We start from the raw sequence: 12577 nt of genomic DNA, 5'->3' as shown, positions 1-12577 counted from the left end.
AAGAACTTATATAAATCAGTAATTAGAAGACAACTCAATTTTAAAAATGACAAAAGGTCCTAAAACAAACATTTCTCCAAAGAAGAGAATATGTATGAACAACCAATACATACATGAAAAGATGCCCATCGTTATTATGTGTAAGAGAGATGCAACTGAAAACTACCGTGGGATGCCACTCAGGCAGAGTGGGAAGAATCAAGAAGTCAGTCTACAGTAGTAACAACTGTAGCCTAGGATTTGGAGCAATCTGAACCCTCATACACTGCCAGTAAGAACATGAAATAGTGAAGTGGCAGTGAAAAACAATCGGAGAGTTCATCAGACTGCAAAACATTGAATTACCTTATGACAAGAACTTCTACTATTAGGTATATACCCAAGAGAAGTGAAAGTGTGTCCGCACAAAAAAACTTACTCGTGTAATAGCCAAAATGTGAAAACATCCCAAATTTCTTTCAGCAGATGGGTAGATAAACAAAGTATGGTATATGCATACTTTGAAGTGTTATAACAGTGTTACTTAGTCATGAAAAGGAATGAGGTACTGACATGTGCTACAATGTGGATGTACTTAGAACACATCAAGCTAACTGAAAGAAATCAGTCACAAAGACTATGTTTATGGTCCATTTACATAAAATATTCACAATAGGTGTGCGTGTGTGTAAATATATAAAATAAACTATCAGTTGCTTAGGGCTAGTTGTGGGGGATAAAGAATGATTAGGGTGTGACAGCTAAAGGTTATAGGGCTTCTTTTTGAAGTGACGAAAATGTTCTAAAAGTGATTGTGGTGATGACTGTACTTATTTGTGTATATACTAAAATCCATTAAGTTGTACAGTGGGAACTTTCACTTCTGGGAAGATCAAGTACACAGTCTCTCCCTGATCATCACACTAAGTACCACAAAAACTTTGGACCTCACATAGAAAACAAGCATAAGAAGACTGAAAGGTGGAGAGAAGACAGACCAGCTAGGGACTTCAGAACCAAGAAATGAAAAGATTATGGGTTTCAGGTTTTGTTTTTGTTTTTGTTTTATTTGTTTTTTATCTTATATAGCCCAGACATAGAGCCGAAAAAGCCTAGAAACATCAGCGAGCACAGAAAACAAAAAGCCAGTAAAACACTCTTGCTAGCCAAAGGACCGGGAAAGGAACAGCAAGAAAAGCAAAGATCATTTAGGCAATAACTGCTCTACTCCAGCCAAACTCTACACAAAATACTGTGACCACCCCATCCCCACCCCTGACAACTAAAGCCAGTTAGGGAGCCTAGACTTCTACCCTCACGAGACTGTAATGAGGAATCCCCAAGCCTACACCAGAGCAGTATCAGGTAATGTCAGAGAAAAAAGCAAGACAAGTCAAGACCTTCATCTTTGGTAGCTGGTAACAAGTCCCATCCACTACAAAACAGTACCAATGGAGACTACAGGAGGAACCTAGAATTCCATCTCCACCCAATAATAATTAGGGGCCCCTTCTCTCCACTGTGTAGGTCAGAGAGGACAGAGTGGAGAATAAGACCTTTCACTGTCATCCACCAGTAACAAAAGCACCCCCAGTGCAATGTTAGTAGATACCACATAGGAAGCCAGAACTCCTACCTCCATTTAGTAGTAATAAGGATCACCTCTGCCCAAGTGTCAACATAGGCTAAGTGGGGAACCTGTACTTCTACCTGCACCTGTCAGTGCTGAGGCAGTACTGCCCCTGCTTCTCTGACAGAGCTGTCACAAAACAACCAGCTAAAGCAGAAGGTTTAAACAAGATGTGTTATAGTCTCGTAACATAATATGCAATGTTCAGCTTCAATCAGAAATTCTATGAAGAACCAGAAAGATCTCAAACTGAATGAAAAGACAATAGATGCAAATACCGAGATGACAAAGATTTTAAATTGACATACTAGGAATGCTTCAACCATTAGGACCACAGTTGAAATGAATGAGAAATGGGAGATACAAAGAAGAACTACATGGAAATTTGAGAACTGGAAATATAGTAACAAGTACAAAGCTTAGGAGGTGGACCCAGCAACAGTTAAGTTGAGATAGGTGTACAAAGAAAGAATCAGTAAACTGGAAGATAGAATAGTAAAGACTAATCTGAACACCAGAAAGAGAATAGACTTGACGATAATGAGACCTGTGAGACTGTGACAAAAGATCTAGCATTCCTGTTTTCTGATTTCTGAGTCCTGGACGGAGAGGAGAAAGAAGTTGGGTCTGAAAAATCACTTGAAGAAGTAATGTCGAAAACTTCTCGAATTTGGCAACAACAATAAAGCTAATAAAGCTACAGATCAAAGAAGCTGGGTGAAACACAAATAGGATAAATCAAAAGAAATCCATCCTAAAATATGTCATAATTAAACTTACAAAATCTACAGACAAAAAAATCTCAAAAGCATACAGAGAAAAATTGTACCTTATCTATAAGTGGAAAACAATTAAAATGATAGTGAAATTCTCATCAGAAACTATGGAGACTAAAGGAAGTGACATACATATTTTTCAAGAGCTGGGGAAAAAAACCTGTGAACCTGGTATTCTCTACCTAGTGAAGGAATGAATGAAAACATTCTTAGATGGATAACTTACAGAATTTGTAACTTAGACAAATTCTGTAAGTTATCCAGCAGACCTACCCTAAAACAATCACTAAAAGGCGTTCTGTTAACAGAAAGGAAATGATCAAATGCACTTTAGAACATCTGAAAGAAAGAACATGGCAAGAAAAAATATAGAAAAATATACTAGGCTTCTTTTGAGGTTCCTTAATTATGTTTGGTGGTTGTTTGTACAAAAATTATTTTATTATCTGATGTGTTTCTAAATGTATTGCCATTAAAATATTCATGGTAATTATATTACAGTAAGGGAAAGTGTAGGACCATAAAGTGTGGTAGTGTTCCTGTGTTTCATTCAGACTGGTAAATGACAACATCAGTAGTCTATGACATCTAATACCAAGAGCAACCACTAAAAGACATATCCCGAAAGATATGCTCAAAAAATCATCAATAAAAATGGAATTGTAGAAAACTTTTAAGTGAATCATAGGAGGCAGGAAAAATAAAACAGAAACAAAAAAAACTGAAAATAAACAGAAAGCAGAAAATTAAAAGGCAGGCTTAAGCCCTAACATATCAGTCATTGCCAAATATGTCTAAATATACTGAAAAAAATGGCAGACTGGATTAAAAACGTGACCCGCTTATGCTATATAAAAGAAACTCACTTCAAATATAACAATAATAGATAGAAAGCAAAAGGATGGAAAAAGTTGTATCATACAAACATTAATCAAAGGAAAAACCAGAATAGCTACAGGAATATTAGATAAGGTAGACTTCAGAGCAAAGAAACCAGACACAGGCAGGGCATTACGTAGCAAAAAAAAAAAAAGGGCCATTCCACCAAGAAGACACAACAATCCTAAGTGCGCAGCAACCAGCAAGAACTGCAAAATATGTGAAGCAAAGCTGGTAGAAACTGATGGGAGAAACAACCAAATCCACAATTATAGATGGAGACTTCACCCCTCTTTCAACAACTGAGAGAACTAGACAGACATGAGCAAGTATATAGAAGAACTCAACACCATCACCAAGAAAATTTAATTGACACTTATACAGCACTCTGCCTGACAACATCAGAGCACATATTCAAGTACCCAAGGTAGACCATATATTGGACTACACAACAAACTTCAAATTTAAAAGCACTGAAATCATATAGTGTGTTTTTCAACTATAGTGGGATCAAACTTGAAATCATTAACAGGATAGACTCCAAAGGCTTGGAAGAGTTATCTACTATATAATTTCATTTGTATAGCATTCTTGAAATGGCAGTTCTGGCAGTGAAGAACAGATTAGGGATTGCCAGGGTTTAAGGAGGAGGTGTGGTAGGAGAGAACTGGGTGTGGCTCATGTAACAGGGCAACAGGAGGGATCCTTGTGCTGATGAAAATGTTCCCTCTGTTAACCTTATCAATGTCAGCATCCTGGTTGTAATGCAGTTTTTCATTGGGGGAACCTGGAGAAAGGGTTCATTAGAAAGGGTACATGAGATCTCTTTTTATTATTTCTTAAAACTTCAGGTGAATTTTCCATTCTCTCCAGATAAAGTCTGTCTTAAAAAACAGAGATCAGCAAGTGTTACAGAGGTGTTTACATCAAAGGGACATTAAACTGAGACCTTCTCCTTTAAGCAGATATGTGACGAGAAAATAACTTTGTCACTGAAACAAAACAGAGCAAAACGTCTATACTAAGATACCGTTTTCACCTAACAGGTTAGCAAAGATTACAAAGTTCGAGAAGATATTTGAGAGGGTGTGAGGGAAGCATGTATCTCATACACTATTGGTGCGATGTGTGAAGAAGGGTTTGGGTAGTAGGTTTCAAATCTGAAGGTGTGCATGCCCTCTGGCTTACAGTTCCGCTTGGGAGTATTTATCCTGCAGATCTATTTTCACAAGCACAACATCACATGTGTCCAGTGCTATTCACTGTAGCTTTGACTGTAACAGCAAAAGACTGGAAAGCTAGCCTAAATATATTTCAAGTAGGGGACCACTTAAATTATTTCAAGAAAATGAACTTCTGGACCTTTGGTCAAGACGGAGGTGTAGGTTAACACAGCTCACCTTCTTACTCAACCACATCAAAGTTGGTATCTAAAATATAGAACCATCATTCAGAACCATCAGAAATCGAGCTGAATGGAAGCCTACAAGTACAAAATTAAAGAAGATACTACAACATGACTGGTAGTAGGGGCAGAAACACAGAACACTGGCAACCCACATGTGGAAAATAAAATCAGGAGGGACCTCTCAGGAACCCCATATCAGGCCTCCCAGCCTAGGGATCCAGTCCCAGGAAAAGAACTTGCCATTACTTCTGGCTGTAAAAGTCAGCAGGGATGGAGGCTGTGGAAGACAGAAACTGCTGTACTTCCTAACAGTTCCTCTTAAAGGTCCCATATACAGACTTACTGAGACTTACTTCCTCTGAGCTCCAGCAAGGGGACAGCAGATTCAGTGGCATCAGAGACATACACAGAGGAAGTAAATTATCTGGCCTTGGGGCCAGAGCTGGGGGGCAGCTTTCTCCCAGACAGAAGTGCTATCAGAAGCCCATATAACTTTTCTGAGCCCCTGTCCCCTAGAGCCACAGAGCCAGCAGTCAGGCACCAAATCTGAGACTCCATCAGCCTAGCTTGCACTGTTTGCCCCACCCTGGTGATTCTCTGAGGCTCGCCCCTCCCAACTTTCACTCCACTCAAACTTTTTCCAGTGGCTTTTCCATAAGAATGGCTCATCTTGGCCCATGCTTCAGGTTTTCCTAAATTATCTCAAACAGGATGCATCTGGCTTCAGTGAACTCAGTATCTGTTGCTAAGTTGCCTCATGCCTGGGCTTGGTTCACAGCTTGGCCTCTCCTGGGTACCTCCAAGCCCAGCACAAATAGCAGCCACCCACAGATCACTTTGTAGCTTATGCTCTGTGACCCTGGACAGAACACAGGTGGTGGCTGACCTTGCACATGCCAACAGCAGTCAAGGCTCAACTACAACAGGAAGGTATATACAACCTACATAGTGGATGCACCTCGAGTTAGTCAGCTTGGACCCTGCAGGACCTCTGGACCCTGTGCCACTGGACCTTACAGGACATCTACTACATTAGGCCACTCTGCCAACCCCAGGAGACATAGCAGTTCTACCTAACACATAGAAACAAACACAGAGAGTCTGCCAAAATGAGAAGACAAACATGGCCCAAATGAAAGAACAGAACAAAATTTTTAAAAGACTAAACAAAATGACAAGCAAGCTACTAGATGCAGAGTTCAAAAACTGGTTATAAGGATGCTCAGTAACTTAGTGAGAACTTCAACATCATAAAAGAGGGCATGGAAACCATAAGATAGAACCAGTCAGAACTAAAGGATACACTAAAATACAGAACAATTTATAGGGAATCAGCAATAGAGTGGATGAAGCCAAAAATCAAATTAGTGAATTGGAGTATAAGGAACCAAAAACCACCCAAGTAGAACAGCAAGAAGAAAGAAAGAATAAAAAAAAAAAACAAGGATAGTGTAAGGAGCCTCTGGGACAACTTCAGGCGTATCACATTCGCATTGTGGGGGTGACAGAGGGAGAAGAGAGAGAGCAAGGAATTGGAAATCAATTTGAAAAAATAATTACAGAAACTTTCTCTAACTTGGTAAAGGAAATAGACATACAAGTACGGGAAGCACAGAGGGTCCCAAACAAGATGACCCCAAAGAGGCCCATACCAAGAAACATCATAAATAAAATGCCAAGGATTAAAAAGAGAGAATCTCTTTTTTCTTAAAAGCAGCAAGAGAAAAGCAGTTTGTTACCTATCAAGGAGCCCTCATAAGACTGTCAGCTGATTTCTCAAAAGAAATCTTACAGGCTAGAAGGGATTGGCAAGAAATATTCAAAGTCAAGAAAAGCAAGAACCTACAACCTAGGTTACTTTACCCAGCAAAGCTGTCATTTAAAATGGAAAGGCAGATAAAGAGCTTCCCAGACAAGAAAAAACTTAAGGAGTACATCACCACTTAACTAGCATTATATGAAATGTTAAAGGGTCCTTTAGAAGAAGAAGAAAATCAAAATTATTAACAGTAAAATGGCAACAAGCACGTATCTATCAACAATTGAATTTATAAATTAAAATAAACAGAACAGAAACAATCATAAATACAGAGACCATTTTGATGGTTGTCAGAAAGGAGGGTTTTGGAGGTATGAGTGAAATTGATGAGGTGATTGAAGAGTAGAAATTGGTAGTTACAGAATAGTCATGGGGGTGGATATAAAGCCTAGGAATTAGAGTAGCCAAAGAACACATATGCCTGACCCGTGGATGTGGACAATGGTGTGGGCATTGCCTGGGTGAGAAGGGTCAGGGGGCTATAGCTGGTGCAGGGCACATGGGGCAAAAGTGGGCCAACCTTAACAGCATAATAAATAAAACAATTTAAAAATGATAATGAACTTCTGTAAAGCCATCAAAACAAAAATGAAGCTCTTTACTTACTAATAAAAAGTACATTTCAAAATATGTGGAAGAAAGCAAGTTGCAGAGTATTGTATATGCATGCTGTGTGTGTATAAATACACATATAAAGAATTTAATTGTGTATACAGAGAACATTTTTGGAAAGATTTAAGAAATCGATATTTGGTAGAGCTGAGCAGCCAAAGACAGGAGATATGGAAGGAAAAATTTTGGTATATCTGTTGAATTGTTAATTATATGAATGTATTACTGAGTCAAAAAATTTTTTTAAATATTGTGATTGAATCAATCTTGTAGTAAATGCTTAAAAACTGATTTATTATTCATATGTTCACTTATTAGTAACTGGTAGTGATGGTCAAAAGACATGGCCACATGGTATAGAGACTTGTTTTTATAATTCTCTACTTTATCATATATTCAGATTTTATTATTAAAAACATGTCTAAGTGGTTTCTTTGAATAGAGATATACAAGCAATGTTTTCATTTTTTTCATTATTTCTTTAATTTTCTACAAAGAAATTTAAATTGTTTGCTTCCATGTATCACAGTGTCCCCAGAATATCATTCAGTGCAGCAACCTTGATACTAGCATGTATTGTATTTATAATCAGAAAAAAAGATATTTAAAAATCTTTGTGTGGATTGAATTGCAGTTCAGAACATTCGAAGTATACTGAATTTTTGCCTTTTGATATTTTTCTTCTGGACTATGATAGGTTCTAGTGATTAGGAAGGTAGTTTTGATGAGTAAATATGACACACCTAATTAACCAATTTGTTAAAGTGTCATTACCATTTTAACTTTTCCCAAAATCATTTCCAGCCTTGATTTTTGCTACCTGATTCTTACTCTCTGGCCTTGGTGTCCCCCACAGCCTTTACAATTTACTATTAACACCTGGTAGCCTAACTAAAAATGCAGAGTGCATAACAGTTCATTGCTTTTCCAGTTAACTCCTATTAATTATGGGTCTTGAAATACTTCAGAAAAAAATACAAGAGTAAATAGAGCAGGTCTAATAATTCTTGTTCAAGCATTGGTTTATAATATGTAAAAGACTTTTGTTCCCCGTGTTTTCATAAAGTGAAAAATTTGAGCGTTCTTCAGTAGTGAGTTTTTGAATTTTGTTTAGTTGGTTAACATTGTGTCTCTTTCATTGCTTCTAGGTAAATCTTACAAACCATTGTGGTTTCATGGGAGGACTACAAAAAAACAAAAGCACTGGATTGACCACGCCATATTTTGCTACCTCTACAGTGGAAGTAATATTTCATGTATCAACAAGAATGCCTTCTGATTCTGATGACTCTTTGACCAAAAAAGTAAGAGTTGAGAGAAAAATGCTCAGTTAAAATCCTAGTGTTTAAGAAAATTAATACATAAAATATGTATGTAATCTAATTGACCAAATGCTAATTCTGAGCACTGTACTTATTCACCTAATACCATCTTCAGAAACAATATTATTACAGAGCAAACTCTGTTTTCTTTAAAGATATGATGATGGTTAAAGTTTTGACAAAAGATTTGCTGTCAAGAAAGTGGAGATATGAAAAATTTGTGTATACAAAGTGGTAAAATTATATTTCAAGCCCCTTTGCTTGTGGATAGATACATTTATATTGATTGAGGGGGGATTAAATTATTACAAAGCACTTAAAATATAGCATGCTTTATCATAAATTTTAACTAAAAATAATATATTAGGTAAATTGCCATAATTAATTAAAATAAATATTACTTCCTTAGAATTTATGAGAGAGATAGTAGAGTGGTTTTGCTGGCCCCAATGTTTTGAAACCCATGCCACCATTTTGCTGTAGCTGGCATCATCATTCAAAGTCATTGTGGTGACCACAGAGATTCCTCAGAGTACAGGTGTAAGTACTTTGTTTTGTTAGGAAGAAATACTTTTAAAAGTAAGATGTTGTCCAGCATTTCTTTTCTTTGCCTTCTCCACTTCTTCCTCCTTTTCTTCCTTCTCCATTTACAAGGATATTAAAAAGTAATGCTGGATGTAACCAACTTAATATCCATAGGTCATCTTAACTGAATAGTCTGTTGCCATTTATCAAAGCTCTGCACACTTCATTAATGAGCTATGAAAATAGTGTTCACACTTTTGAAAAGGAACTGCAGAACTCCTCTCAAATATTTTATAAGATTGGTTTAATATCCTTAATGTCTTTTGTTTACACTTTAAAATATTGTTGGAAAATGCCTACCCAGTGAGTAATGGCTAGTAAAGTTAATATAAGAATGCTAATTAGATTGCAATGAATAATAAAGGTGAGGTAATTGATAAAGGTAGGAAAGCATGGTCAATAACAGGTTGGCTATAGAGTTTCTTGGCACATAGTTTTAAGAAGTACAAAATGAGCCATGAAAACTGACAAGAAGATGGTGAGAAGTTAGATTAGAATAAAACTTCATTAAAATTTCAGTTAAGCACTTTGTTCAGTCAACTCATTTTAAATCTCTAAATAAGCCATACCCAAATTAGAGACAATTACAAGTATAATACAAAAACATAAATAATTTTAAACATTAAGAACTCGGCAGTGATTCTTATTTATCATTATCACTATTTTCATGGCTCCATGAATACAACTTTTAAACCCCAGAGCAGACTAAAATTAATAGTTTCTTAAATTGCAAATATAAAAGCAGAATAAAGTATATCAATTTTTTTTAGTTAAAATGCTTTTCTAAAAAATTATATCAGGATATTCTTACTTCCCTATATTAAACCTGATAATTATATGGTACATAAATTTTTCTTGTGACCTTTGTAAGAAATGTCAAATAAGGAGGATTTCTTATTCAAAACATTTACAAGAGTTTATCTTTAATTATCTTTAATTATTTAAGAATAATCCAAAATGGATGTTTAACAATCCAGTATCATAACAAAATTAATTTGGAAATGATAACACCATTTAAGAATTGTTAAATGGCCCTGGCTGGTGTAGCTCAGTGGATTGAGTGTGAGCCTGCGAACCAAAGGATCGCAGTTCAATCCCCAGTCAGGGCACATGCCTGGGTTGCAGGCCAGTTCCCAACAGGGGACACACAAGAGGCAACCATACATTGATATTTCTCCCTCTGTTCCTTCCCCCTAAAGATAAATAAATAAAATCTTTAAAAAAAAAGAATTGTTAAATGGTTGAGTTCTAGTTGAAATTATACCTTTAAATGGTGAAAATTTTAAGTACTGGAATTTGGAGGATTAAACCTTGAACATTAACAGTTTGTTTTCATATATAAGTATAGAAAGATTTTTTCTTATAAAATATATGTACAACATAAAATTTACCATTTTAACAGTTCATTAGCTTAAACTCCATTTACTTTTATATAGCCATCATTATTATCCTTTTCCTGAACTTTTTCACTCAGTTCAAAATATTTTTTATTTTCTTTGAGAATCTTTGACCATGTATTATTTCAAAGTATGTTGCTTAATTTCTATATATTTTGAAATTTTAAATGTCACTGCTTTCACATGTATAGTACCTACCATATAAAAATGAATCCTTTGAAAATTTAAATAACTGTAATAAAGCAATATTATTTTGGAAGTTATGCTTTTCTTGAAAAGAAATTTAAATCAGTTTAAGTAGATCTACTCTCTCAAGTTTGGGACTTAATTGAAGCAACATTTCACTAATTCAGTAGAAAAGAAAATTTTACCTGAACTCAGAATTCAGTATAACTATTCTGAACCTTTTCATAGAAATAAAAAAAAATTATTTCTTTATATACTGAGTTTTCCTTTACCCTATTCTTTATTACTCTTGTCTTTAGTCCGCTCTTCAGAGTGGTACTATGTAAAATTTTTCTAAGTAACAAGCTTATATTTTAGCTCTATTATAGTATCAGTTTGTTTTTAATAAGAGGTTAAATGTTTAAACTTAATCATAGAGACCAGTTGTCTTATACCAGTTCCCCTTAATAAAAAATCACTTTCTGTATTGGCATTTTTTCTCCTGAATTTAATAAATTCCACATTAGAGGTAATAAGTTGAGGCCTAGAACATGTGTCCTATTACAAATGAACAATTGGCTATCATTAGGTTGTCCCCCTTTCCTTTGTACATACATCTTTAGTGTGCTAATCCATTCAGTAGACACATTAATGAGCACTGGTTGAAGTGTAATATTGGAGGATGTAAGGCTCGTTGACCTCAGCATGGAGTTTAATACCTCTAATTAAATTAGATAGTCGACAGTTGGTATAAAGAAATAGCCATGCCTCTGGCAAACTAGAATTATTTATGACCCTGGTTCTTTGTTTTAAACTTGAAAGGAGAAAATCATTTATATCTATTTTATAGAAACTAATTTTAGTTCTCACTTTTTATTTAAAATATGTGGTGATTTTGTAAATTATTTTAAGCATTTTATGTGCCCAGAATAAGAGGTAAATATCCTTGAACTTTTAGGTGTAGCATTTTATTTCTTGTGATGAGAAGCTTTTTCAAGTCTCAAGACAGTAGTAGCAGGATTTTTACAACATAGACTATACGTTTTGAACAAATTAACTAAACATTTAGTTGAACCAAAGTGTAGTCTCTCTTAGAAATATTATACCACCACATCAAAACTCCAGATATAACCCCAGTTCAAGCCATCTGTTCTATAAATCATCTCTACTTGAGGAAGATTGATGGAAAATGGTTAAAAATAATTTCCACTTAACTGAGTTTATTCACCCCTAAAAAATCAAAAGTGCTACAAGTATTGGTATAAAGTGTTCACAGGAGCTTGTCTCATTTCCTCTGTCTCCTTGTGCTAGCCACTTGCTGATTGTCTGCTTCATAGGTAGGTGAATCATCCTTTTAGGACTTTGATGGAGATCAGGCTGAGATCACTGTAACATACTTAGTTGGACTCTCTAGTCTATCTTTCATTTCCTGGATCCCCACCCCCAAAGAGGAGAAAGAAGCCTTTCATTTAAGTCAATTTCTTCTGAAATACTGTTAGTGTGACGGACAGCAGTTTATTTTCTGTGTTGAAATTTGATAACAATAGTTTCACAAATAAACAAGCTTTATAGACCTATTTGGTCTAATTTTCAATCTATATTAGGAATAAAATTGCAATATACTTTACTTTTCTAGGAACTATATGCTAAATATAGTTTGAAAATGAATTCTGAAACAAATTTAAGGAATAACAAAGTTTTCTTTATTTTAGTAGGCATAGTAATAATTAATAAATGTTACAGAATTATACTCATGGTTTCAGTCCCAAAATATAGCAGCCTTACATAACTAATTCTATCTTAATGTCATAGACTCTGCCCTTAACTGCATTGTCTATCATTAATATTCCTGATGACAAGAATAATGGATAGGGAAGCCAACCAGAAAATATAAATGGTTCAGAGTAAATTTATCTCACCACTGTGAATGGTGTAATTTGGATGGAATAGAAATGGCTTCTCATTGCATGTAGAATAATATTTAAAGTTCGCACTAAGGCCTCCG

The 12577-nt window shown here is 35.4% G+C and overlaps 1 protein-coding gene across 7 annotated transcripts in view; it reads left to right on the top strand.

The window, feature by feature from the left end:
• The window catches only part of RALGAPA1 (Ral GTPase activating protein catalytic subunit alpha 1), a 272343-nt gene that overhangs the window by 195064 nt on the left and 64702 nt on the right, over positions 1–12577 (top strand). For all 7 annotated transcript variants that reach the window (XM_053672519.1, XM_037163988.2, XM_053672518.1 and 4 more), the window contains one exon: positions 8252–8407. In XM_053672519.1, coding sequence (XP_053528494.1) covers positions 8252–8407 — 156 coding nt within the window. The remainder of the gene's footprint in view (positions 1–8251; positions 8408–12577) is intronic.

Source organism: Artibeus jamaicensis, unplaced genomic scaffold (genome assembly GCF_021234435.1).
Source record: "Artibeus jamaicensis isolate MK-2021 breed Jamaican fruit bat unplaced genomic scaffold, CSHL_Jam_final contig_760, whole genome shotgun sequence".
Classification (NCBI taxonomy): Eukaryota; Metazoa; Chordata; class Mammalia; order Chiroptera; family Phyllostomidae; genus Artibeus; species Artibeus jamaicensis.
Note: the sequence above shows the minus strand (reverse complement) of the source record. Positions and strands in the feature narration are given on the sequence as shown.